The sequence below is a fragment of the Stenella coeruleoalba genome, assembly GCF_951394435.1.
Source record: "Stenella coeruleoalba genome assembly, chromosome: 19".
NCBI lineage: Eukaryota > Metazoa > Chordata > Mammalia > Artiodactyla > Delphinidae > Stenella > Stenella coeruleoalba.
Window position 1 is genome coordinate 43,249,572 of NC_137165.1, and position 25,069 is coordinate 43,274,640.

The following is a 25,069-nucleotide window of genomic DNA, read 5'->3' on the forward strand; positions in this document are numbered from 1 at the left end:
TCGGTAGGAAACGTCTCGTTGACAGCTCAGAGCTTAAAAAAAAAAAATATATACACATATATAAAAAACACTTCTGCCCCCTCCCCGCCGTGAGTGGGTCCAGGCAGCTCCTTCCCGCAGGGGGCAGGAGAGGGCCATGGGGCAGTGCCTATTTTCCCATAGGCGCCCGCCCCTCCTCTCCCATGTTCCCTGCCTCCAGTTCCAACGTAGGGGTCCAGGCTGCAAGCCCCTCTGGAAAGAAAGGGGTCTTTCCCAAGCTTCCACCCTCCCTTGGGTTGGGCTGCAGGTGTAGGGGGCCTCACTGAACTCTTTGGGGCCCACCCCCCCATCCCACTCCCAGGTCCATTGTCCATGCCGGAACCGCAAGTGCAGAGGGGGGTGGGCTGGGCCGGTCCAGTGGTGGCTCAGTCTGATGGTTGTGCTCCCTGGAGGGCCCCCCAGGGCTGATGTCTCTGAGGCCGAAGAGTTCTGGCCTGGGCGCCTCCAGTGCCTCCCCCCACCGTATTTTGTTTTTTTTTTTAAAAAAAAAAAAAAAAAGGAAAGAAAGAAAGTGGGGGAGGCCAAGGGGCAGGGGACAGAACATGGGGGAGAAACAAAGGTGGTCAGTCGGGGAGGGGAGCCCCGGGTGGGGCTGAGCCTCAGTTGGAGTCAGAGTCCGAGGAGTCCCCCGAGGAGGAGGAGCTGGAGCTGCTGCCCTCGGACTCGTTGTCCTCATCCTCGTCGTCGTCCTCGTCGTCGTCCTCGTCGTCGTCGTCCTCCTCGTTCTGCGAGGCAAGGAGTGTGCAGTCACCAGGTGGCCGTCCTGGCGGGGCCCCACTCTCCCCTCCCACTGGGCCCCGTCCATCCCACCTCATCCCCATCCTCGCTCTCATCCTCGCTGCTGGATTCGGAGGAGTCCCCCCCGTCCTCAGAGGAGTCCCCGTTCTCATCATCTTCCTCCTCCTCCTCCTCCTCCTCCTCCTCTTCATCCTCTTCATCGTCATCCTCAGACTCCTTGGAGGGACGGAAGCGCATCAGTGGTCCCTGCCACACCACTCCGGGCACCGCGGACCCCCCGCTCCCGGTCCCGCTTCTGAGAGGGGCTCCTTACCGACTTAGACTGCAGGGTCGTCCGGCTGGACTTGGGGTTCGGGCCTCGCAGCTTGGTCATGCTCTTACGTTTCTGTAGGAGAGGATGGGGACGTGGGCAAAGGGAGCAGCCGTGAGTTCTAAACACCCACCGCCCCGCCCAAGTTCCCTCCTTATCCCAACACCAGCCCGCTCCCAGACTCACATTCGAGATGTACTCTTTATATGCTGCACGGTCCTGGGGAGACAGACTCTGGGGGAGACAGAGAAGGAGGTGAGGGTTGGAACATGACCCAAACCACTGCTGACTGAGCATGCTGGCCAAGTGCCAGGCAGTGGGCTGAGCACTGCCCACCATCCCACCTTCGCCCATCCCAGTCTCCCCATACCTTGGGTCTCTGCAGAGAACCCCAGGGACCTGAGAACACAGCTCAGTGTTTCTGCTTAAGATGCCCTGAAGCCTTTTCTAAGCTACCCTGTCCTAGGACTGTTGGTTTTCACGTCTGTCCTGTTACTCTACCCAAATGGAGGCGCCAGATTCAGGGTCTTCCTCAGCTCAGAGAAGCCCCTCACGATGACTTCCATAGCCTGGCTGCATCACTCCTCCCCAGAAGCCAAGTCCAGAGCCACTGCCAATGCAGTGGGGCTCACCAGACTTCTGAAACACTTAAACCCTGCTAATTTCCTGGGTCCTTGGCCAACCTGCCTGGGTGGCCGGGGAGGACACCAGTGACTCTCCCCACTTTACAGATCTGACTGCTCAAGCAAGGCACAGAAAGGAAGCTCAGAGGCTAGGGGCTGAGCCAGAGTCTAGGAGAGGTCCCCTGGTCCCAGCTGGAGGGAGGAAAAGGCAGTCTGATTTGGATTGTCCCACTCACTAGCTGTGTGACCTTGGCTAAGTTACTTAACCTCTCTGAGCCTTGGTTCCCTTATCTTTGATAGTAATCATTACCCTGAAAGACTGCTGGGACACTGAATGAAATCATGAATGCAGACCAGCCACCACGATGCTTCCGTCTTCCTTCCTAGGGTCCCCCGGGCCTCTCACCTTGACCCAGAGGTCCAGGTGCACTTTGTACTGCTTCTGCTGCTCCTCGGCCTGCTTTTTGTAGTGCTCCTTCTGGCTCTGGGAGATGCGCTGCCAGCGGCTGCCAATCTCCACCATGCGCTCCTTCAGTGGCAGGTGGTTCAGCTGCCCATTGGACAGAAGCTCCTGGGAGAACTTCTGGTAACCGTTCCTGGGAGGCGGGGGTGTTGCAGGGAAGGTCAGGAGACCAACCAAGCGGAAGTCCTGCCCTGACCCTCCCCATCCCTAGGGTGAACTCCAGCCCCCGGACTCACATGGGAGGCTTCTTGGGTTCTCCCTGGAACTTCATCTTCTTGGATGAGTTTGCAGCAGCCGGGGGCGCCCGCCTCTCACTCAGCTCTCTCTATGGGGACACCCGGAAAGGTCACACTCACCCTCCCGCCTGCCCCATGCCATCTGACTCTCCTTTGGTGTACCAGGAAGGAGGAGAAACTGAGGCACAGCCAAGGAGCAACTTCCTAACAACTCACACCTGTGTCAGACCGGCACTGCCGTCTGAAAGTGCTTTCATGACTGCACTCACACGACTAGCATCACTGCCCTCGTTTCAGTGGTGCGTCACTGAGGCTCACACGAGGAAGTTAAGAGACTTACTTAGGGTCACACAACCCAAGCCGGGACTTCTGGCTCCAAGTCCCACGCAGTGAGGAAAGCCGCCCACCCAGGAGGGTGCTCCTGAGTTTTAAGTGGAGAGAGGTGCCCCAGCTCCATCCTGCCCCACCGCGCTAACCAGAAGCCCTCTTTCTACCTCGTATCGCTTTTGGTCTTCGGCCGCCTTCTTGATCCACATTAGTTTCTCCTTCTTTTCCATGTTGTTCCAAGTCATCTCCATGGCTTTCAAGGCCTTCTCCCGGTCGTTCTGGGGACAGACAGGGGTGTCAGCTGTGGGAAGGGTCACCTAGGGCTGGAGCGGGTCTGCATGGGCGGTGGCAGAACAACCCCTTTCCTATGAAATTAATAATAAAGCAACTACTTACCCAGAAAAAAAAAAGAAAGAAAAAGAAAATGGAAAAAGCAGAAAAACAACACACACACACCCCCCCCCCCCCCGCCAAAAGAAAGAAAAAGAAAAGAAAGAAAAGAAAACACCCCGAACAACCCCTTTCCCACTGCCTGCCACCTTGAAGCGGGCCAGGTAGTCGCCGATGACACTCTGTTGCCAGATCTCCTCGGCTCTTTTGGGCGACTCTGGCAGCTTGCCCGGCTTCCTCTCTGACTGGGCCTTCAGTGCGGCCTCCCGGGCCTTGTACTTGGCCTGCGGAGGGGCGGCAGAGGCGTCAGCCTTCCGGCCACCCCCAGGGGGCGCACGTGGCTCGTCCAGCAGTTGAAGGCTCTCGCCGCCACCGCCACCGGCAAGGGTGGGGTGAGCAGAGGCGTGGGCCAGTGCAGATGTCTCCGGCCTGGGGCACAAGCCTCCCAGCGGCCCTGCTCCCCAGGGAGCTACAGCCCACAGCTGACAGCTTCCCGCCTTCCGGCTCGCTGGGTTCCCAGCCCCACCATCTGCGCCCAGGCACCCTTGCGGCTCACACCCCACACACACCTGGGGCGGGGTGAGGAAGTACGGCTAGCCCCCAGGGGAGAAGCAGCCCAGACTCTGCCCAGCAGCCCCTCTGGTCTTGCAAGCCTGACCTTTTTCTTCTCTGACAGGTCGTTCCACATGCGGGCCAGCAGGCGGGTCAGCTCGCTCTCTGAAAGCTCAGGCCGCTCTTCCTGCAGCTGCCGCCGCTTTTCTTCCGAGAAGATGAACATGGCTGACACGGGCCTCTTGGGCTTCTCCGAGCCACCCTTGTAGATGTGCAAAGAGGGTCGGGGTCCACGGGGTGCTCACGGGGAGCCCTGCCTCCCCCCCTCCCCCAGGACCTGCTTGGTCGTGCCCCCTGCCCACCTTGCCCCCTTCCTGGGAGGGCTTCTTGGAGGCTGGGCTGGTGGCTTGCTTCTTGTTGATGTTCAACATCTTCTCCTCCCCCAGGACCCGCTGCTGTTCCTCCTCAGGCAGGCTCTGCTTGGGGAGAAGGGGCACCATGGGGCTGAATGTCTGGTCCCCAGGCTGCTTCCTGGTTGTCTTAAGGGCGCTGCTCACCAATTCCCCGGCCTCTCTCTGCCCGCTGCCCTCCCGAAAGGAACACTCACCTCTAGAAAACGGAGCAGTTCCACCTCATAATCTTTCTTTTTCTGGGGAAGGAAGGGGAGTCGGGGTCAGTACGGGGGCAGCCTCACGGGAGGGGGACAAACAGTAGCCCTCAGCAGACCTTCCAGAGCCTGGACAGGGCCTAGTCTCCCTCCATAGATGGCAAGCGCGAGGCCCGAGAATCTGCCTGGATCAGCCCAGATGCTAAACCTAGCACAACACCATGTCTGAAGCAGGTGCCCAGGGGTCAGACCTCATGCTTCAAAACCCCAGGGTCCTCCAGGAGTCCTCCCTCTCCAGCGCTGGCCCCTGCCACAGCTCACCTGGTCGCACTTCTTGTGGTAGGCGTCCTTCTCCTTCTGGGACAGCAGCTTCCACTGCTGGCTGCACAGCACCATGCGCTCTGTGCTGGGCACGTCCTTCATGTTGGCCATCAGCTCTGCGCAGTACAGCGAGTAGCTGTTCCTGTCACAACCGGCAGCAAGGGAGGAGCGGCCCTGTGAGCGACCTGGGAGGCCCAGGGCGGCAGCCCCCTCACTTCCAGAGCCTGGGCTGAGGCCCTTCCCCAGCCCGGCTCCCTAGTTGCCCACTCGCCCACCCAGCCCAGGGCAGCGCTCACGGAGGTGGCTTGGTGGGTCGCCCGTCAAACTTGTCCTTGAGCTGGCGTTCGGCCTTGGTGAGGGTGGACTTGGTGATGCCCTCCTCACTGATGTTGAGCTCGGGGTGCTTCTGGATATAGTCACGCATAATCTCCTGCAGAGTGAGGCGGGGGGGATGGAGGGCAACGGGGTGTGGGGTTAGCTGGGGCCGGGGGGGTGGGGGAGAGCCGCTGGGAAGGGGAGGCAGGGAGCAAAGCTGGGGGGTGGCCGCGTGTCTGCTGTGTCACCCGAGACGTGGTGCCCTGCCCTGCCCTAGCCTGAGATCTCATGGGGGGGGCGGGGCGGGGAAGGTAGGGGCAGAGGTGAGGGGCCCGAAGGCCCCTCCCTCAGCGGTAGGACGGGGAGAGACCGCCTGCCGCAGAGTGCGGAGGCCGCAGAGTCAGAGGGCAGAGGCTCGTGAAGAGCCGGGCGGGGAGGAGCGCAGCGGAAGCCTAACCTCGTACTCCTTCCGCTGCTCCAGGGCCTTATGAATCCATTTCAGCCTCTTTTTGTCCGAGAGCTGAGACCACTGCTTCCCCAGGGAGTCCTTCACCTCCTTCGTAGTGGCCTGCAAACCAAAAGCCGTCAGACACACACAGGCAGCCAGGGGCAAGGGGGGAGGGGCAGGGGAGGGGGACACAGAGGCCCCCGCCCCCTCAGGCCACAGGAGGTCACGAGAGTGTCCCCCACAGGCCAGGAGGGGAAGGCAGAGAGGCGGCGGGGGTGGGGTGGGGTGGGGCGGGGGGTCCCGCCTGGGTGCAAAGGGACAGGCTCACACACGCACACATGCACACACTCGCACGCCAGCTGGCCCAGGCCCTGTCCATGCAGCCCACCCCTGGGGAGGGGCCTCCTCTCCTGCTCCCCTGCACCGTGCCCGGCCGATCTGGCGCGGCTCCCCCTTGCCACTACCGTGCGCCCTCCCTGCCACCCCCTGGCCGGACACTCACGTCTGGCCGCACTTTGAGGTACACCTTCTTCTCGTGGGTGTACCACAGCTGCTGGGGGGTTTTGGGCTTCTCAGGGATGTCCGACTTCTTGGCGTTCTGGATTAGGTCTGGGTGATCCTCCCTAGCCAGGGCACGGGGAGCAACAGTCAATGCGGGGAGGGGATCCTGCCAGGGCAGACCCAAGCTAGCTGCCCCACCCACCCAGGCTCCTTGGCCTATCAGCTGGCCTATCAGCTCCGGTCCCTCCCCTTGAGCCTAAGCCATTAGGGTCTACAGGTGACCCATCCCTCTTCCGTGCCTCAAGTGCCAGGTTCTGGCCATGGCTACCCTCTCCTGCCGCACCCAGCACCCTGTGGCCCTCCTCTGGGCTCCACTGCCTTACCTGAATCGGGCGAGGTTTCGCTCAAACTCCTGTTTCTCCCTCTGGAAGTCCTGAATATATTTCATCTGGGGGGAGGAGGTGACGGGGTCATCCACAACCCAAGGCCTGAGCTACAAAACCCACTAAGTCCTCCTTGCTAGCTATTCTGCCTCCCAGTTGGTGATGTATACAGAGGATGTCACGAGCAGGAAAGGGATGGCGGTCTGCCTTCCAGCGGGCTGAGGATGGGGAACTCAACCGTAGCCCAGACAGCGGGAGCCACAGGGGTCTCCCAGAACACATCCTACATCCTATCCCCTCCCTTTAAGAAAGGGCAAGAGTCCCAGGAAGGGGACATGGCATTATCCAGTCACACAGTAAGCAGCGACAGGGCTGGGACTCCCCACAACACTACCCCTCTGCCCTTCCCCAACGCCAGGACACTCCCAGGGAGAGTCAGGAGAAGATGTAGGCCTTGCTCCTGTCGCGCTCTCCTCCCGTGTCTGGGGCAGCTAATAGTAATCTGCCCCCTCAGAGGTGGCCCACAGGGCAAGTGGCAGGCTGAGTCCTGCTCCAAAGGGAGATCGCATTGAAGGGAACCCAGAGTGAATTCCTGTATCTGGATTCTTTCCCCCCATCTGCTACCTTTGGGTCCCTGGCTGTCCTTGGCGATCCTGACACCATCCCCACCCCCACCCCCTTCCTCAGTCATTGCCACCTTCCCTGCCTCTGATCCCTTCTTCCAGGCTCCTGGCTCTTTGGCTCCTTGAGCCCTCCCTCCCCCAGCCCCGTCATTCTCCTTTGCTGTTTGGCTTCCCTTCCTTCGCCTGCACCAGCTTCTATCAGCCTGGTCCTCCCTTCCCACCATCCCACCTCCAGCCCGGTATCCTTCCTGCCTCTCCACACCCCTCACTCTGACTTCCTTTCCAGCCTGTCTCTTTCCCTTCCTCATCTACATCCTGTCCTGGCTCCCACTCAATGTCCATCTTTCCTTTATCCCTCTTCTTCCCAGATTCACAAATGAGTTAGCACTGGAGGAGGCCAGGGTCTCAAACTGATTGAGCGCAACCCCTGCCTCTCATCAGGCGCAAGAAGCGAGGCAGCTCCACCTCCCTCCAAGGTTCCCGCAGAAAACCGGGAGCAGAACCCAGCCTGCTCAGCCCGTCGCAGCCCTCCTCACACAAGACAGCAGCTTTGACAGCCGGAAGGCACCACCCAGACCAGGCTCACTCTCCACACCTCAGATCAAGACCAGGCCGGAAGGACTGAAGTAACTTACCGAAGGGCACATACACAGCGATTCAGCGGTAGCCAGGAGAACAGGCTCAAGGCCTGTGTCCCCTGGGCCGGCACTCTGTCCACTCTACCACGGAGTTTCTTCTATCCCTCCCTGAACCTGAGACCCTCTGCCTCTCCCTCCCACCCTGTGGAAATGTCTCGGTGTTATGTGTACAGTCAGTCCTGTGACGGCCCCATCGTAGGGGTCAAGAATAGCTCCAGCGATTCATACTCCGGCTTGGCTCAAGCAGTAGTTGCAGACAGCCGGATCTGCCCAGCCAAGCTAGCTCCTTTTCTGGGTACAGAACAGGCCACGTGAGCCCGAAGCCAGGGTGTGCAGACCAGGAAGAGGGCTACTCCCAGCGCTGGTGCCCTCCCGGGAGCTGGCTGCCTGCAACTCTGTGTCCTCTCCCAGCAAATAAATGTGCCCTCTTGTCTCTCCTGCTGCCCCTTGCCAGCATCTCTCCCTGACTCCATCTCGCCACGTAGCATCTCCTCTGTGTGTGGGTCTCTCTCCCCACCCCACCTCACTCGTGTCCCAGCTGCAGTGCTTTGCTGTCTACCTCTGCAAGGTACCGCATGATCTCACTGTGCTGTGTCCACCCCTGCCTGGGAGGCTGGGCAGCCCCTGCCCAAGGTTAACGGGCTTGAGGGTCTGGGAGAGCGTGAGGCCACGAGGGACAATGTGTGCAAGGGGAAGCCCGCCCATGTAACCTGTGGACGTGGCAGTGGGAAAAGCACTAGGCAGGGAACCTGAACACTAAACCGGAGTCCTGGGACACGATACCCTCCTGCACCCCCGTTCATTGCCCACAAAATCAGGAGAACCCAGTCTCCCGGGGTTACCTCTACAAGCATCAAACGAGACCATGTGGGGAAATAGCAGAAGTGAACAGCTCTGCAGGCCTAACAGTGAGGACGTGTGTGTGAAAGAACACTACGGGTTTTGCCTGCCTCCGTCAGGGTTACACCTGCAGCAGTGCCCACGCCGGACAGCATGTGGGCCTGGGAGAGGGTGATCAGGTGTGGCTGCCCAAGGCCCTACCCTGCTCAGCTGACCCACCCATGCCCCTGATGCCAGGTCCCTTGGTCTAAGCCCTCACCACCCCCAACAGATGACCTACACCATATCAGCTGCTCCCGGCCTCTTCCCTCCCCGCACCTTGGTCCCCCTCCCCCCACCTTCTTCTTCTCCGGCAGCTCTTTGTATTTCTTGGACAGAATCTTGGTCAGGTCCAGGTTGCTCATCTCGGGGTGGAGTTTTGCGTACTTGGCCCGCTTCTCCATGAAAAAGCGGAAATAAGGGGTCAGGGGCTTCTTTGGGAAGTCCGGGTGTTTCTGGAAGGAGGGACAAGGACATGGTCAAGGTGAGACACTGGCCGTTCTTTGGACCTTGCCTCTCCAAACCTTTGTGCTCCTTCTCCTGGAAACTCACCTTGAGTTTTTTGCCTTTGTAAGGGTTTTTAACGTGTTCCTGAGCATCGAGGATCAATTCTGTCAACGTACGGAACTTCCTCACCTGGAGGAAGAAGGGAGGTGAGTGGAAGGGGAAGTTCCGAAGAGGGGGACACCACCCAGGAACGAAGCCTTGTTTCCCAACGGGCCTTTTTTACTTTCCACTAGACTGAAGTTATCAAAGGAGGAGGGCAGGGGCCGACAGTGACACAACTCAGGCAGCCCTGACACCCAGGCAGACACCCAGGCACTGGTCTGTGCTTACTACAGAGGCCCAGGCAGTCAGTACACAGCACAGGACAGCAACAAGGCGACCGCCTGACCTCGAAATGGTTGTTCATGTCAGCACCTCATTCAAACAGCTCAGGCAACAGACGCTCTAAGACGGTAAGTATTCAAGGCCACACAGCTAGAAAGTGGCAGAACTGAGAAGTCTTGGCCAGTGCTGTCAACCGTGCCACCTCCCGAAATGCACAAGGGCGACCACAAGAGCACCTTGCCTAGTCTCTTTCCTTCCTGTTTATAGACTTCTGTTCCATCTCCTCCACCAGGAAGATTGAGGCAAGGGTAAGTGTAGATGTGTGTTTGAATGTGTCAGGAAGCATGTGGGGGGGATCCGTTACCTCGTTAGAAATCTCCACCCATTTGAGCTTGCACATGTCTCCAGAAAAGTCTTTAAATGCTACTTTTTCCCAGTCCATATGTGACTCGGTGGTTTTGAACTTGGAGCTGTCATTGGATGGAAGGTTGTTCTTCATGCATTCCAGCAAAGTCAGCATGTCTTCCTGGGACCAGCGGTCTGGGGAAGGGTGAGAAAAGCCATCATGCCTAGCTCATGCCAGCCCCCATCTGCTCCCCAGTCCTTAAGCACTCAACCCTTCCTTCCCAGAGCATCCCAGACCCTGAGTATTTCCCATCTGAAGGCATACACAAGACATGGCCTGGCCTTAAGGAAAAGCCATGGCCATACGGATTAGAGTGGGGACTCCAGTCCAGACAGCATCAGGCCTAGAAACCCAGACCTGGACTCCAGTCTGGCTTACTTCAAAGCTATTATCATTTCTAACACGCCAGCCTGACACGAGTTACAGTTTACTGTAGCGAAGTGGGGGGAAAGGACGCTACAGTGATTTGGGACACTGCTGGAGAACAGCTAGCTTATCGGAGAAGGAAGGGAAGGAGGGAGGCAACACATCTAAACGTGAAGCTAAATTCAATCCAAGTTCTAGGTGGCTACCCTAAATGTGCAGACGGAGGAGGGGGTGTGGGCAGTAAGGAGAACCCGTGCTGTTGTTTCTCTCCAGCAGAGCTAGAAACTAGCGTTAGAGGCGTGAGTATTCCACCATCCTACCCCTCCTCTCAAAGAGGACCAAAGGAGAATTTGGGGTAAGTAAACCAATGGTAGAACCATATAGAGCAGCTGTGAGGCAAGGCAGGCAGGTGGGCAAACGCTCCCAGGGCCCTGCTCCAGGGAGACACCGCCCCTCTGCTCCCTCCCCTAGAATTCTGAGTTGTCTTCTCAGCCCAACTCCCCATGCAGGCAGAAAACGGAGTCTGGACCAGCTATTTCCAGCCACTGAAAGGTAGCTCCAGTGAGGCCTCTCTGGAGGGTGGCTACCCTGGAAAGTAAGCTGGGAGGACAGCTATCCAAGGCTAGGAGTCAAAAGGGCTCTTGTATTTACATCTGGTAACCTGGGCCAGGGTTTCCACAGATGGGTCACATGAACCCATAATCCTCTCTCTTCTCAATGTCCCACAGGCATTGCCAGATGCTCAGATTCATCCTACCCCCTGCCACCCTACACACTGGATCCCCACTGGGTGGGGTAGGGTGTAGTTATTTATCTTTGAGGCCTCAAGCCATCAAAACACCCTTTCTCTCCAACCTGCCTCACCAAAAACTGTCCTCTTCATAACAATAAAGAACCTGAAAAGCCTCCCCAATCCCTCTCATCTCCCCCTTCCTTCACATTCCTCATCTTCCCTCCCGTTCCAGAACACTGTTGGGGACACACTAGAGCTGACTGGGAACCCCAGAAGGAAGACTTGCATATGCCTCCTTCTCCTCCTCTGACGTGGGGGTAATGGAGTGTGAAAAATACAGTTTATAGGTTCAAGGCCAAATAATTTGGGTTTAGCCAAACCCCCAGTGTAAGGGATGTTTGACACTCAAGCCGCTCTCTCCCGTATCATTTCAGAGAATGCAGACTGGAGAAAACCTTTAGAAGGGGAGTGGGCCTTGCAGACCTACGTGAGAAAAGAGGATTTAAGTTAAAGAGCCCTGAAGGTCGGGGCTCCTACCTTGGCCTTTGGGGGCGGCCATTTCCAGGTCTGTGGGGCAGTCGGCTTCTCCGTTCATTCTCCAGCCGTCCAGCCACCTCCTCGGTCGTGCTGGCCAGGCAAGCCGGGGTCAAAGCCACCTCACCCTTTAGAAGAGACACCAGTCCCCATTCAGGCGGGCTGAGAGGTGGGGGACTGTCTATCCCTCCCTCCCCCAAAGGGGAGGGGAACATAAGCCCACACTCTCAGAGAAACCCAGCCAAGACTCTAGGAGGCTTAATGAGTTGGTGGGGGTGGGAGTGCGCTCCTCCTCTACCTCCTAACCACGCACCCCCCGCCCCCCAGCCCCTACAGCCCCGCTCCTCGGCGTGCGCCCTCCCCTGCCCACGCGAGAGACTGCTCCCAGCTCCCGCGTGCAGCTATAGCACCCGCCCTCCGCCCTCCTTCCCCCACCCCGGCCAAAAAAAAAAAAAAAAAAAAAAAAAAAAACTCCTCCTCTTCTGTGCGCCCCGCCCCGGGGAGGCCCCAGGCTGCAGGGCGGGGGAGGAGGAAGGGCGGGTAAAGGGCGCGCGCGGCCGCGGAAGCGGGCACGCGCTGTAGTCTCCTCCTCCCGCTCCCCCCCGGCCGGTTCCCCCCGCCTCCGCAACCCGGCGGGGACCCGGACGCAGCGCAGCCGCCGCCGGCCCCGGAGCGCAGCGGCCGCATCGCCCCCGGGGACCGGATCCGGATTCCCGCCGCCCTCCCCCTCGGGCTCCCGACGCCGTCCCCGCCCGCCTGGGCGGGCGAGCAGCCGGAGAGAAGCGGCCTGGCCTGCCCCCCGCCCCCGAGCCACCCACCCCGGCCAGAGGCGCCGCCACCGCCCAGCCACCCCGACGCTCACGGAGGAGCCCGGCGCAGAGGCGCGACCACGGCGGGAACCACCGCCTCCTCCCCCGAGCCTGCGGCCCAGCCCCGCCGGCGCCCCCGCCCCGGCCTCCGGGGAGCCGAGCCAAGGAGAGGGCGGGAGGACGGCGGCCGGGAGGCGGGGGAGCAGCGCTCACCGGCCCCGCCGCCCCCTCCGGCGGCCGGAGAGAACTGCGCCTGCCGGCTCGGAGAAGCGCGGGCTCCTCCGCCTGCGGCCGGGGCTCGGCTCGGGCCTCGCTTCCTGCCCTCCCCTCCCCCGGTTCTCGGCGTCCTCTCCAGTGCCCTGGTCCTCTCTCGCCCAGTCCCCTGCCCGGAGGTCGCCCCGGGTCTCCTCCGGGTGTCCACCGCACCCACGGCTCGCTCCCCGCCGCCCGGCCCCGACCCCGGCGCGCGTCCTCAGCCGCCTCGGTTACCCGGCGCAGCGCGGCCTCCGGGCTTCCCGCTCCGGCGGCTCCCTCCCCGGCTCTGAGCGGCGGCGCCCTCCCCCGCTCGGCCGGGCACAGCCGCAGCTCCCTCCCGCGGCGGCAGCGGCTCCTCCTCCGGGCGCGGCGGCGGCGGCGGCGGCGGCGGCGCTGGGGCGGCGGCTGCTGCTGCTGCTGTGGCGGCGGCGGCTGTGGCTGCTGCCTGCTGCTCCTCGCGGCGAAAAGCACAAAGCACAGCGCCCTCCGCCTGCAGGCAGCCCGCCCGCCGCCCGCCCGCCGGCCCCGGCCTCAGCTCGCACACCCCCCGCCGCCGCCGCAGCCTCCGCCGCCGGAGCGGGGAGGAGGAGGGAGAAAGGAGGAGGAGCGGGAGGGGGGGCGGGAGAAGCGGGGCAGCGAGCGCGTCCTTCCCCGTAGAGCGCACACCGACCCCCGGGGAGCGAGCGCCAGCCCGCCCGCCTCGCCGGCTCCGCTCCCTCCCACAGCCTGCCCGGGCGGGCTCCGCGGGGGGCAGCTGGGAGGAGGGGCGGGAGCTGGGGGGACCCGGGCGGCCGAGGCGGAGGGAAGGAAGGAGGGGAGGGGGGTGGTGGTGGTGGTGGTGGTGGTGGTAGTGGTGGTGGCGGCGGCGGCGGCTGCCGCCGCCGGGGAGGGGGGGGGGGCCGGGGCAGGGAGACACGCAGCCGCCCGGATGGCGGCGGGGCTCGGAGCCGAGGCAGGCGGGCGGGCGGGCGCCGAGAGCGACCTCGCCAGACCCGCGGGGGAACTAACAGGCTCGGCCGGCGCGGGAGGGAGGGCGCGAGGTGCGGCCGCAGAGAGGGTGCCCGGAGGGCCCCCAGGCGGCCGTGGAGGCTCAGGGGTCGGCTGCAGCCCTGCTCCGGAGCTCTCTCCCCAGTCTTCCCAGCTCAGATTCGGGCTTCCACTCCAGCCCTCATACGCTCCCCTCGCCCGCCTCGCTGAGCGGGCGGTCCGCGCCCACCCTTATCCCCAGAGCGTAGCCACCGGCTCGGGGCGCACGCACGCCGATCGCGGCGCCAGGCTTCGGCGCCTGCCTCGCGGTCGCCTAGCTGCCGAGCAGCACACACACGAAACTTTCAAAAAAATTATCCCTACAAAATATCCTCCTTGCTAATTAAAATAAAAAGTCTCCTTTGCTCCTTAAACCCCGCAAACGGCGAGGGGGCGACGGGCTCCGGCGGAGGAGCCTCTCTGGGAGCTGGTTCAATCCAGCCCGGCATGGCTCCCCAGGCCTGCCCGGGCGCATGGAGATCGGCGCCGCCACCACTCTCAGCAACCCCTCTCCCCCGAAATCGGCGGCGCCGGGGCTCACTTACCGAGCGTGTGAATGGGAGCGCGGGCCAGGGGCACCTTAGGGGTGCGGCGGGCCGAAGAGCCGAGCCGCAGCTCCGCCGCAGCCGACGCCGGGGCAGCAAGTCGCCAGACAAAGCCCGAGATGGCGAAGCGGAGCGACGGCTAATGGCGAGCCCCACGCGCCGCGCTCCGCCCGCCCCGCTCCGCCCGCCCGCCCGCCCGCCTCGGCGCAGCGCAGCGCCGCTCCGAGCGCTCGCCCGTCAGAGCCGCCTCGGCGCCGCCGCCGCCTCCCGGGCCACCCGGGCCTCGCCTGGCCCCTCCGCCTCCTCCGGGCGGCTTAGCCTCACCCCTTCCCTCCCACCGCGCTGGGGGCTGCACGAAAATAAAAAAAAAAGAAAAGGAAAAATGCTTTTTTTTTTTTTTTTCCTTTGGTAGGGCGGGCGTGTTGAGACTTTTGGATCTTTTTGCCCCCAGCTCGCACTCACCTGCGGAGCCGCCGGGAGGGCTGGGGGTGGGGGCGCGCGGGGCTGGAGCCGGCAAGCGCGGGTTGAAAGCTAGCCAAGCTCTGCAGCGCCCGACCCGGGCGTATACGCCGCCGCCAGTCCCCGCAGAGAAATCGTCCTCCTACCCCCGCCTCCATCGCTCTGCGTTTCTCTTCCAATCAGCCGATCGCTTGGCGGCTCCTCCATTCTCCGGCCAAGCCCGATGCCTAGAGCGAGCTCCACTCCTCCATCTGCTCGCCCGGCTCCTCGCTCCCCTGCCGCGGCCGGCGAGACGACGTGGGGACGGAGGGGGATTTGCGAGGGAACCTGCGGCTTCCCGGTCCCATTGCTCCCTCCCCGCTGCCTCCTGCTTCTCTCCTGCGTCTTTCCAACTCTCCCCTGTCGCCACTGGTGTGTGTCTGAGTGTGTGCGCGCTTTTTTTTTTTTTTTATTGCTCTTTGCTTTTGCAACCCTGGAGCCAAGTGGGGGGGGGGATAGAAAGGGGGGGTGTTACCAAAAAGAAAAAAAAAAAAGCAAGCAAGAAGCTCTTAGGTTTGTAACACATTGGAAAACCGGGGGAGTACCCCGCCTCGTCCGATCTCGGAGCCCCGCGAGGGCCTTCCGGGTTTCAGAGCGAGCCTCACGCTATTCTCAATGCCCCTCACCTCCTTCGGGTTTAGGGTCCGAGGAGTCCGAGCAAATAATTCTCCCCCTGGGCCGTAGCAAGGGGGTGTCAGGGTGAGAGTTGGGGGCATTTCTCAAGAAGCAAAACCATCCCTCCCACCCCAGCTTCGGTAGCTGGGCCGGAGTCCGGGTTGAGAGCAAAAATCCTGGTTGGTTTAGGCGAAGAGGATTCCGGGGCAAAGTCGGAGCCGCGAGACCGCGCTTCGAGCATCTCCCCTTCGGTCTCTGCCTCCTGTCCCTTGCCTGCTCCCCGTTTAATTTTTTTTTTTTTTTTTTTTTTTTGCCCCCTCGCCTTTAATCTAATTTCTTCCAACTCCACCTTTGTTGTTAACCGGCGTCACGCCCGGACTAGCCAATCCCCGCCACGCAATCAGCTTGTCAAAAAGGCTCGGCCAGCCCTGGGAAAACAGGCCGCGGGCACTGCCCCCCCAACCCTACCCCCCGCCCCCCGCACGGCGGCGGCGGCGGCGGGGAGCCGCGAGGGGAGCCTTGCACCCCGGCCTCGCCGCCCGAGCCGCAGCGGGGCAGCCTCCTCGTAGGTTTCCGCTCTCCACCATCCTGAGGGCCAGGGATTTTAGGGCCTGGGCGGGGATCGAAAGGCCTGGGCGGGACCACCATCTACCCTCCCATTGCTGTCGGCTGTGGTTGTCTGTCTCTGCCTCTCCTCCTCCGAGGAAGGTTCATCTGGACGCAGGAAGCCAGAAGACAGTCTGAAGAACGCCTGCTTCCAATCGGCGAGCCTACGGCTTGGGCCATCGCTCCGGGGGCAGAGCCATTGCTCCCGGGTCCCGGAATGCCAGTCTACCACACCAACACTGCTACGGCCCACATCTCGACCAGCTGGATCACCGGCCCCTTTGGACTCTCCCCTGGCACACAGCCTTCTCCATCCTCACACAACAGCCTCGCTGCTGCTGTAATTCCTCTTGTCTCCTGGGAGAAATGAGATTCCTTTCCCAGGACTTCCATAGCCCACATCTGCCACGTTTCACAAACAAGGAGGAAAATCCTGTCAAGGTCTGGTGTGTCTGGATTTTTCAGTGGGTAGGGCATGTAGGAGGGGCCGATTTACCTTGATGCTATTGAAGCTTACGCTTCAGGGCTCCTCATCGCAGGGCCTGTTCAAGGCCCTGTCCTTAATTTTGATTCATCATTTGGTATTATTTCTGAGTCTCCCCCTCCCCTCCAATTGTACAAGTTTCAGCCCCACAAACCCAGCTCTGCCCTTGGAACCTACAGAGTGCATTTTGTGTAGGACCAAGACATCTCACACCGCACTTCGAGCCTGCAGGGACTGACTTTCTTGTTTTGACTGGGAAACAGCAAAGGGTTTGGAGTCAGAAGTCCCAGCTTCCGAGCTTCTCGGCTTCCCAACCTTCTTAACAGTGTGAGTTTGATTGAATCTCTTAACCTCATCTGATCCCAGTTTCCTTGTCTATAAAATTAAAATAACAATCCTATGTTCTCTGCTTTCCTCGCCAGGGGCTGGAGGGTCGAGTGAGATGATATATGTAAAACTGTAAAATACTCCACAATGTCACTTGCGATGTTTACAATGAGACTTAGACCCCAAGAAAGTTCCAAGTCTTCCACACACAGATCTGGAGTCCAGGTGTCCTGGCTCCTGGCCCTGAACTTCTTGGCTGGGCCAAGGGGCCTTTCGGTAAAGGGCTTTGGAATAAAACAGGATGAACATGAATCATAAGAATGATAATAATAATTATTATTTTTAATTAATTAATTTATTTTGGCTGCATGGGGTGTTCGTTGCTGTGCGTGGGGCTTTCTCTAGTTGCGGTGAGTGGGGGCTACTCTTCATTGGGTTGCGTGGGCTTCTCATTGCAGTGGCTTCTCTTGTTGCGTGCAGAGCACAGGCTCTAGGTGCGCGGGCTTCATTAGTTGTGGCATGTGGGCTCAGTAGTTGTGGCTCGCGGGCTTTAGAGCGCAGTCTCTGTAGTTGTGGCCCGTGGGCTTAGTTGCTCTGCGCCACGTGGGATCTTCCCAGACCGGGGCACGAACCCGTGTCCCCTGCATTGGCAGGCGGATTCTTAACCACTGCACCACCAGGGAAGCCCAAGAATGATAATTATTGATTTTTCATTTCTTGGGCAGCAAAAATCATAGCTGGCACTTTTCCCACTTGGAAACCAATTGGCTTGTTTTACGTCTATTGTGTCTCTGGTGAGGTCAGGAGTCTAGGACTTGGGCTATGGGCCAGAGCATGAGGAAACCTACCCTTGGTCTTTTTTATATGCCGCCTCTCCCAATTCACTTCCCCCTCCCTCCCAGTTTTCTGCCCTGTGCCTTGAAGCAGAGCCTCAGCATTCCACAACCCCAGCCAGGCTGGTGACAAGGCATAATCCTAGTTACTCATTCTCCACTTGGCCCCAGCCTTTCCTTGGGTTGCCAGTATCCCAGCACTAGCTCATATAAAACCCCTACTGTGCCTGGAATGCATTAACCAAAGTGTGGCACTTAAATTCCTAGTGTACATGGAGTAATTTTAGATAGTATACAGATGAATATATTGTTTTCAAAGTTATGTATTATAATGCGTATTTGGAAATGCATTTTTTTTTTAAATTTAAGATAGTGACGTAAACCTGCTTCTTTTTTGGGGGGAGCTACTGTCCCTCATTTATTTTTTTCTTTTTTATTGAGGTGTAACTTACAGATAATGAAGTGTACACATCTTAAGAGTACAGCTTGATGCATTTTTACCTATGTATACATAGTTTGTTACATATATGTATGTATATGTATTCATGCATACATATACATATATGTATAATGTAACTACCACCCTGATCAAGATATTGAATATTTCTAGCATTGAGCAAGCTCACTCTAAGTCAATATTCCCCTCCAAATGTCACCAGTATTCTGACCTATTGCCATAAGATAAGTTTAGCCTGTTTTCGGAGTTCATATGCATGGAATCATTCAGTATGTATTCTTTTACATCTAACCTCTTTCACTCAACATTATGTCTAAGATTAATTTATGATGTTGCACGTAATACTGGTTCATGCCTTTTCATTGCTATGTAGTATTCCACTGTATAAATATACCACAATTTATTCTTTCTACTTCTAATGGGCATATGGGTTGTTTCCAGTTTTTGACTACTATGAATAAAACAGCTTCAAACCTTCTTGTGCCTATATTTTGGTGGATATATGCATTCATTCCTCCTGGGTGTATTTCTAGGAGTGGATTCCTATATCATAGGCTTTAAATATATCGGACATTATTTGATACTGCCAAGTAGTGTTGTCAGTGTTTTTGGATTTTGGTCATTCTAAGAAGTGTGTGGTGACATCTCATTGTTTTAATTTGCAATTCCTTAATGGCATATGATGTTGGATATCTTCTCATATGCTTAGTTGCCATCCATATATCTTTTTTGGTGAGATGTCTGTTCAGATCTTTTGCCCAGTTTTTCAATCAGGTTGTTTTCTTTTTTTTTGGCTTGCCATGCAGCATGTGGGACCTTAGTTCCCCGACCAGGGATTGAACTGCCAGGGAAGTCCTGACTTTGTTTGTTTTCTTATTGTTGGGTTTTAAGAGTTCTTTGTATATTTTGGCTAACAGTCCTTTATCAGAGGTGTCTTTTGCAAATATTTTCTCCCAGTTTGTGGCTTGTCTTCTCATCCTCTTGACTTTGTCTTTCTCAGAGCAGAAGTTTTTTATTTTAATAAATTCCAGTTTATCAGGGATGTCTTTCATGCCTTTGGTGTTGTATCTAAAACGCCTCCACCATACCCAGGGTCGCCTAGGATTTTTCCTATGTTATCTTCTGGGAGTTTTGTGATTTTTCCTATGTTATCTTCTGGGAGTTTTGTGATTTTTCCTGTGTTATCTTCTGGGAGTTTTATAGTTTTGTGATTTAGATTTAGGTATATATGATCCATGTGGGGTTAATTTTTCGTGAAGGATATAAGATCTATATCTAGATTGATTTTTAAATTTTTTGCATGTGGATGTCCAGTTGTTCCAGCAGCTTTTTTTTTTTTTTTTTTGGCTGTGCCACGCAGCTTGTGGAACCTTAGTTCCCCTGACCGGGCATTGAACCTGGGCCCACGGCAGAGAAGGTGCCCAGTCTTAACCACTGGACCACTACGGAATTCCCCAGCACCATTTGTTGAAAAGACTGTCTTTGCCACATTGTATCGCCTTTGCTCCTTTGTCGAAGATCAGTTGATTATATGTATGTGGATCTATTTCCGGGCTCTCTATTATATTCCATTGATCTATTTGTCTATTCTTTCACCCATACCACACTGTCTTGATTACTGTAGCTTTATACACATCTTGAAGTTGAGTAGTGTCATTCCTTGAACTTTGTTCTTCTCCTTCAATATTGTATTGCCCATTCTGGGTCTTTTGCCTCTCCACGTAAACTTTAGAATCAGTTTGTTGATGTCCACAAAATAACTTGATGGAATTTTGATTGGGATTGCTTTGAATCTGTAGATCAAAATGACAAGAACTGATGTCTTTTTTTTTTTTTTTTGGCTGCATTGGGTCTCCGTTGCTACACGTGGGCTTTCTCTAGTTGCGGTGAGCGGTGCACGGGCTTCTCATTGCGGTGGCTTCTCTTGTTGCGGAGCATGGGCTCTAGGTGTGCGGGCTTCGGTAGTTGTGGCATGCAGGCTCAGTTGCTCCTTGGCATGTGGGATCTTCCTGGCCCAGGGATCGAACCCGTGTCCTCTGCATTGGCAGGTGGATTCTTAACCACTGTGCCACCAGGGAAGTCCAGAACTAATGGCTTGAAAATATTAAGTTTTCCTGTTCATGAACATAGACATTTCTCCATTTATTTAGTTCTTCTTTGATATTTTTCATCAGAGTTTTGTAATCTTCTTCATATAGTTCTTATACATATTTTGTTAGATTTATACTTAAGTATTTCTTTTCTTTTTTTATTTTTGAGTGCTAATGTAAATAACACTGTGTTTTTTATTTCAAATTCCTCTTGTTCATTGCTGATATATAGGAAAGCAATTGACTTTTGTACATTAACCTTGTGTCCTGTAACCTTGCTATAATCATTTATTAATTCCAGGAGTGTTTTTTGGTTGATTCTTTCAGATTTTCTACATAGATGATTGCGTCATCTGCAAAAAAAGACAGCCTTATTTCTTTCCTCCTAATCTGTGCTTCTTTCTTCCTAAACTTTCCTTTTCTTTCCCTTTCTTTTCTCCTTATTGCATTAGCTAGGATTTCCAGTACGAGGTTGAAAAGCAGTGGTGAGAGAGAACATACCTACCATGTTCCTGATCTTAGTGGGAAAGCGTCAAGATACGCACCATTAAGTATGTTCGCTGTACCTTGTTTGTTGATCTTTATCAAACTGAGGAGCATACTCTATTCCTAGCATGCTGAGAGTTTTTATGATGAATGGGTATTGAATTTTGTCAAATGCTTTTCCTGCCTCGATTGATACAATCATGTGACTTTTCTTCTTTAGCCAGTTGATGTGATGGATTACATTAATTGATTTTCAACTATTGAACCAGCTTTGCATATCTGGAATAAATCCTACTTGGTTGTGGTGTATAGTTCTTTTTATACATTGTTGAATTTGATTAGCTAATATTTTGTTGAGAATTTTTGCATCTATATTCATGAGAGATATTGATCTGTAGTTTTTTTTTTTTCTTGTAATGTCTTTGGTTTTGGTATTAGGGTAATGCTGGCCTCGTAGAATTAGTTAGGAAGTACAGTTATCCCTTGGTAACCACAGGGGCTTGGTTCCAAGACCCCTGCAGATACCAAAATCCACAGATACTCAAGTCCCTTATATAAAATGGCTTAGTATTTGCATATATCCTATGTACATCCTCCCATATACTTTAAATCACCTCTAGATTACTTATAATACCTAATACAATGTAGCCGCTATGTAAATAGTTGAAAATACAATGTAAATGCTGCATGAATACTTGCCAGCACACAGCAAATGCAAGTTTTGGTTTTGGGAGCTTTCTGGAAAAAATTTTTTTGGAATATTTTCAATCCACAGTTAGTTGAACCTGCAGATGTGGAACCTGAGGATACAAAGAGTTGACTGCTTCTATCTTCTGGAAGAGACTGTAGAGAATTGTTATTATTTCTTTCTTAATTTTTTTTTTTTTTTTTTTTTTGTGGTACGCGGGCCTCTCACTGTTGTGGCCTCTCCCGTTGTGGAGCACAGGCTCCGGACGCGCAGGCTGCGGACGCGCAGGCTCAGCGGCCATGGCTCGCGGACCCAGCCGCTCCGCGGCACGTGGGATCTTCCCGGACCGGGGCACGAACCCGTGTCCCCTGCATCGGCACGCAGACTCTCAACCACCGCGCCACCAGGGAAGCCCTTTCTTAAATGTTTGATAGAAATCACCAGTGACCCATCTGGGCCTGGTGCTTCTTGTTTTAGGAGGTTACTAATTATTAATTCAATTTCTTTAACAGATAAAGACGCATTCAGATTTCTTCTTGTGTGGATTTTGGCAGATTGTATTTTTTAAGGAATTGATCCATTTCATCTAAGTTGTCAAATTTGTAGGCATAGAGCTGTTTATAATATTTCTGTATTATCCTTTTAATGTATATGAGAGCTATAGTGATGTCCCCTCTTTCATTTCTGATATTAGCAATGTGTGTCTTCTTTTTCTTAGTTACCCTGGCTAGAAGCTTATCAATTTTGTTGATCTTTTCAAAGAACCCGCTTTTGCTTTTGTTGATTTTCTCTACTGATTTCCTGTTTTCAACTTCATTGATTTCAGCTCTGATTTTTATGATTTCTTTTCTTCTGTTTAATTTGCATTTAATTTGCTCTTTTTGTTCTTGTTTCCTAAAGTGGAAGTTTAGATTATTGATTTTGGATCTTTCTTCTTTCTGATACTATATGCACGTGGTGATATAAATTTCCCTGCAAGCAATGTTTTTGCTACATCTTACAAATTTTGATAAGTAGTATTTTTGTTTTCATTCATTGCAAAATATTTTTAAATTTCTCTTGAAATTTCTTCTTTGACCCATGTGTTATTTAGAAGTGTGCGCTTTATCTCTAAGTATTTTGGGATTTTCAAGCTATCTTTCTGTTGTTGACTTTTACTTTAATTCCATTGTGTTCTGAGGGAAGACATTGTATGATTTCGTTTTTTTTTTAATTATAAATTTATTTATTTGTTTATGTTTGGCTGCGTTGGGTCTTCGTTGCTGTGCAAGGGCTTTTTCTAGTTGTGGTGAGTGGGGACTACTCTTTGTTGCGGTGTGCAGGCTTCTCTTGTTGCGGAGCACAGGCTCTAGGCGTGCAGGCTTCAGTAGTTGTGGCACGCGGGCTCAGTAGTTGTGGCTCAAGGGCTCTAGAGCGCAGGCTCGGTAGTTGTGGCGCATGGGCTTAGTTGCTCCACGGCATGTGGGATCTTCCTGGACCAGGGCTCGAACCCGTGTCCCTTGCATTGGCAGGTGGATTCTTAACCACTGTGCCACCAGGGAAGTCCCTTTTATTTTATATCTATACAAGATGATGGATGCTCACTAAATTTATTGTGGTAATCATTTCATGATGCATGTAAGTCAAATCATTATACTGTACACTTCATCTTTGATATACTAGTCATTTAATTCTGTTACGGACATAAGTTATACTCTGTATGATTTCAGTTCTTTTACATTTGTTAAGGTTTTTTATGGCCTAGAATATGGTCTGTTTTGGTGAGTGATCCATGTGCAGTTGAAGGGAATGTGTATTTTGCTATTGTTGCTTGGAATGTTCTACAACTGTAACCTAGGTCAAGTAAGTTGATGGTGCTCTTCAGGGGTTCTGTATCCTTAATAATTTCCTCTCTACCTGTTCTGTGGATTATCGAGAGAGTAGTTGTAGTTTCCTACTGTACCTGTGGATTTATCTGTTTCTCCTTTCAGTCCCATCAGTTTTTGCTTCATGTATTTGAAGCTCTGTTAAAAAATTATATATGCTCTATTAAAAAACTATATATGTGGAAATGAGTGTTCACATATAAATATACCTGGAGGAAAACACTCTAAATTATTAACAATGGTTACTGGGGTGGGGGTGGGGTATTGGAGGCTTTTATTCTCTATGTTAAATAGTTCTGTAATTTTAAGTGTTTTAGAGTATACATGTATTCTTTTTGAAATTTGAAAATATACAGACATGTTTTAAGGGAAAGAGAAAGATGATTGCATGGCTGCAAACGTGTCCTCCTAGCCTGGGCTAGCTTGGAAAAAAGTCAGCTGGGTGCTCTCTGTCCCATTCCTGCCAAGCTCCCAGACCATGGCTTCAACCTACTGCTTCTGCTTGCTTACCAGCCCTTCCTTCCTCACTTCCTGTCATCTGGCTTTGGGCCCAGGTGCCTGGGAAAGAAACAATTTTTTGAGGTCACCATGTGGCCTGCCAACCCAGCAGGCTTTCCACCATGTGACTTGGCTTTGCTGAGCAAATTTCACCCACTTCATCTTCAGATTATTTCTCAATGTTTTCCATTTTCCAGACTCTTATTCTCTCAAGATATCCCCCCTTTCTCATCACTGGGCCAGCTCTTACTTTTCCCTCAGGAATCAGAGTAAATGTCTCGAGGAATCCTTGCCAAACCTCAGCCGGCCTCTGCTCCCAGCACTCCCTGCAGAATTACGCATCATTCTTGTTGAACGCCTGGCTCCCACGCAGACTGGAAGTCCTATGAGAATTGGAGCTATGTCCACCTGCCTCTGCTATTGACTCACCTACATGGAAGGATTCCCAATTTTCCTCTTTGCAGCCAACCTCTCCTGTATACAGCTCCCAGGTGAATCACTTTCATCACGTCATCCCCAGTTCTAGAACCTGCAGTGACTTGCTGGTGCCTATTGAATCAAACCCAAACTCTTCCTCTTGTGTATATTTAATGACATCAACATTAAAGATTTCTGTTCAACGAGGTGGACAAAGTTAAGAGAGAGATGACAAAATGGGAGAATATTTTTGCAACATCCAAAACCAACATAGATTCTTCCAGATCTCTTGCAAATCAACCTCCAAAAAGGCATCAATAGAAATATGATCCAATGATGTAAAAAGACTTTATATAAGAGGAAACGTTAAAGACTAATCACCAAATGCAAAGATGCTCAAACTCTTTGGTGATCAGACAAATGCAAATAAAACAACAGTGAGGGGGCTTCCCTGGTGGCTCAGTGATTGAGAGTCTGCCTGCCGATGCAGTGGACACAGGTTCGTGCCCCGGTCTGGGAAGATCCCACATGCCGCGGAGCGGCTGGGCCCGTGAGTCATGGCCGCTGAGCCTGCGCGTCTGGAGCCTGTGCTCCGCAGCGGGAGAGGCCACAACAGTGAGAGGCCCGCGTACCGCAAAAAAAACCCCCCAAAAAACAGTGAGATAATACCTCAGTCGGGGTAGGAAAAATCAGACAGCTGGATAATATCAATCATATGGGAATATAGGAACCTCCTGCTCTGTGTGTGGGAGTGTGGCCTGGTGCAGACATAGCGGAGAAAAATATGGCTGTACTTAGTCAAATGAAGACAGATGTATTTATACCCTATGACCTAGCAAGTCCACTCCTGGCTTCTACATTTATAACTCAGAGAGATTCTCACTAGATCCATAAGAGGACAAGGCTGAGGATGTGCGTTGCAGCATTGCTTACTGGAGGGGAGCTGGGTGCAGTCAGATGTCCCTCCCTGGGAGAGTGAAGAGGCCAAAGGTGGGGAATGCCCCCATGGAGCACCCCACAGCAATTAAAGCAACTCTGTTCCTGGCTGGATCCAACTCAGGGCAACCTGGCTGCATCTTAAAGCCACAGTGCTGGGTGCAAAGAGGACGAACAGTGCAAGGCCTAGAACACAGTGCTGGTAATGTATAGAAATACATTAGAATATGTATTAGAATACATTAGAATAATGTAGACTAATACATTAGAATACACTGTAATGTCAGGCCATTCAAGATGGCTGTTCTCTTGCTCTGTGTACATCCCCTGCCCGACAGGTGCCTGCTTCACCTATACCCTACGCACATGAC

The 25,069-nt window shown here is 54.3% G+C and overlaps 1 protein-coding gene across 8 annotated transcripts; it reads right to left on the reverse strand.

The window, feature by feature from the left end:
• On the reverse strand, positions 1-14,853 carry UBTF (upstream binding transcription factor). Of its 8 annotated transcripts, none has more exons than XM_079904912.1 (21): positions 14,361-14,853; positions 11,267-11,391; positions 9,589-9,764; positions 8,946-9,029; positions 8,693-8,848; positions 6,254-6,318; positions 5,872-5,992; positions 5,379-5,489; positions 4,903-5,036; positions 4,607-4,748; positions 4,286-4,327; positions 4,041-4,154; positions 3,785-3,940; positions 3,276-3,410; positions 2,904-3,014; positions 2,410-2,498; positions 2,117-2,306; positions 1,274-1,321; positions 1,091-1,162; positions 850-993; positions 491-764 (listed from the first exon to the last, which is right to left on the reverse strand). In XM_079904912.1, the coding sequence occupies exons 2-21, from the start codon at positions 11,322-11,324 to the stop codon at positions 639-641; spliced, it is 2,274 nt and encodes a 757-aa protein (XP_079761038.1). In that variant the 5' UTR covers positions 11,325-11,391; positions 14,361-14,853; the 3' UTR covers positions 491-638. The 8 variants fall into 8 exon arrangements, with proteins under 8 accessions (XP_079761040.1, XP_079761041.1, XP_079761038.1 ...); XM_079904910.1 differs by lacking the exon at positions 14,361-14,853 and adding an exon at positions 13,899-14,322; XM_079904909.1 differs by lacking the exon at positions 14,361-14,853 and adding an exon at positions 12,562-12,935.
• Between the last annotated feature and the right edge of the window lie 10,216 nt (positions 14,854-25,069).

What these genes read in the sequence shown, in the direction of transcription:
- UBTF (XM_079904914.1), bottom strand. Translation starts at nt 11,324, where the DNA reads ATGAACGGAGAAGCCGACTGCCCCACAGACCTGGAAATGGCCGCCCCC. An exon ending in AGCAGCGGAAGGAGTACGAG is followed by an intron (nt 5,037 to 5,378) that starts GTTAGGCTTCCG and finishes CTCACTCTGCAG; the next exon opens with GAGATTATGCGTGACTATAT. An exon ending in CGACCCTGCAGTCTAAGTCG is followed by an intron (nt 999 to 1,090) that starts GTAAGGAGCCCC and finishes GCTTCCGTCCCT; the next exon opens with CCAAGGAGTCTGAGGATGAC.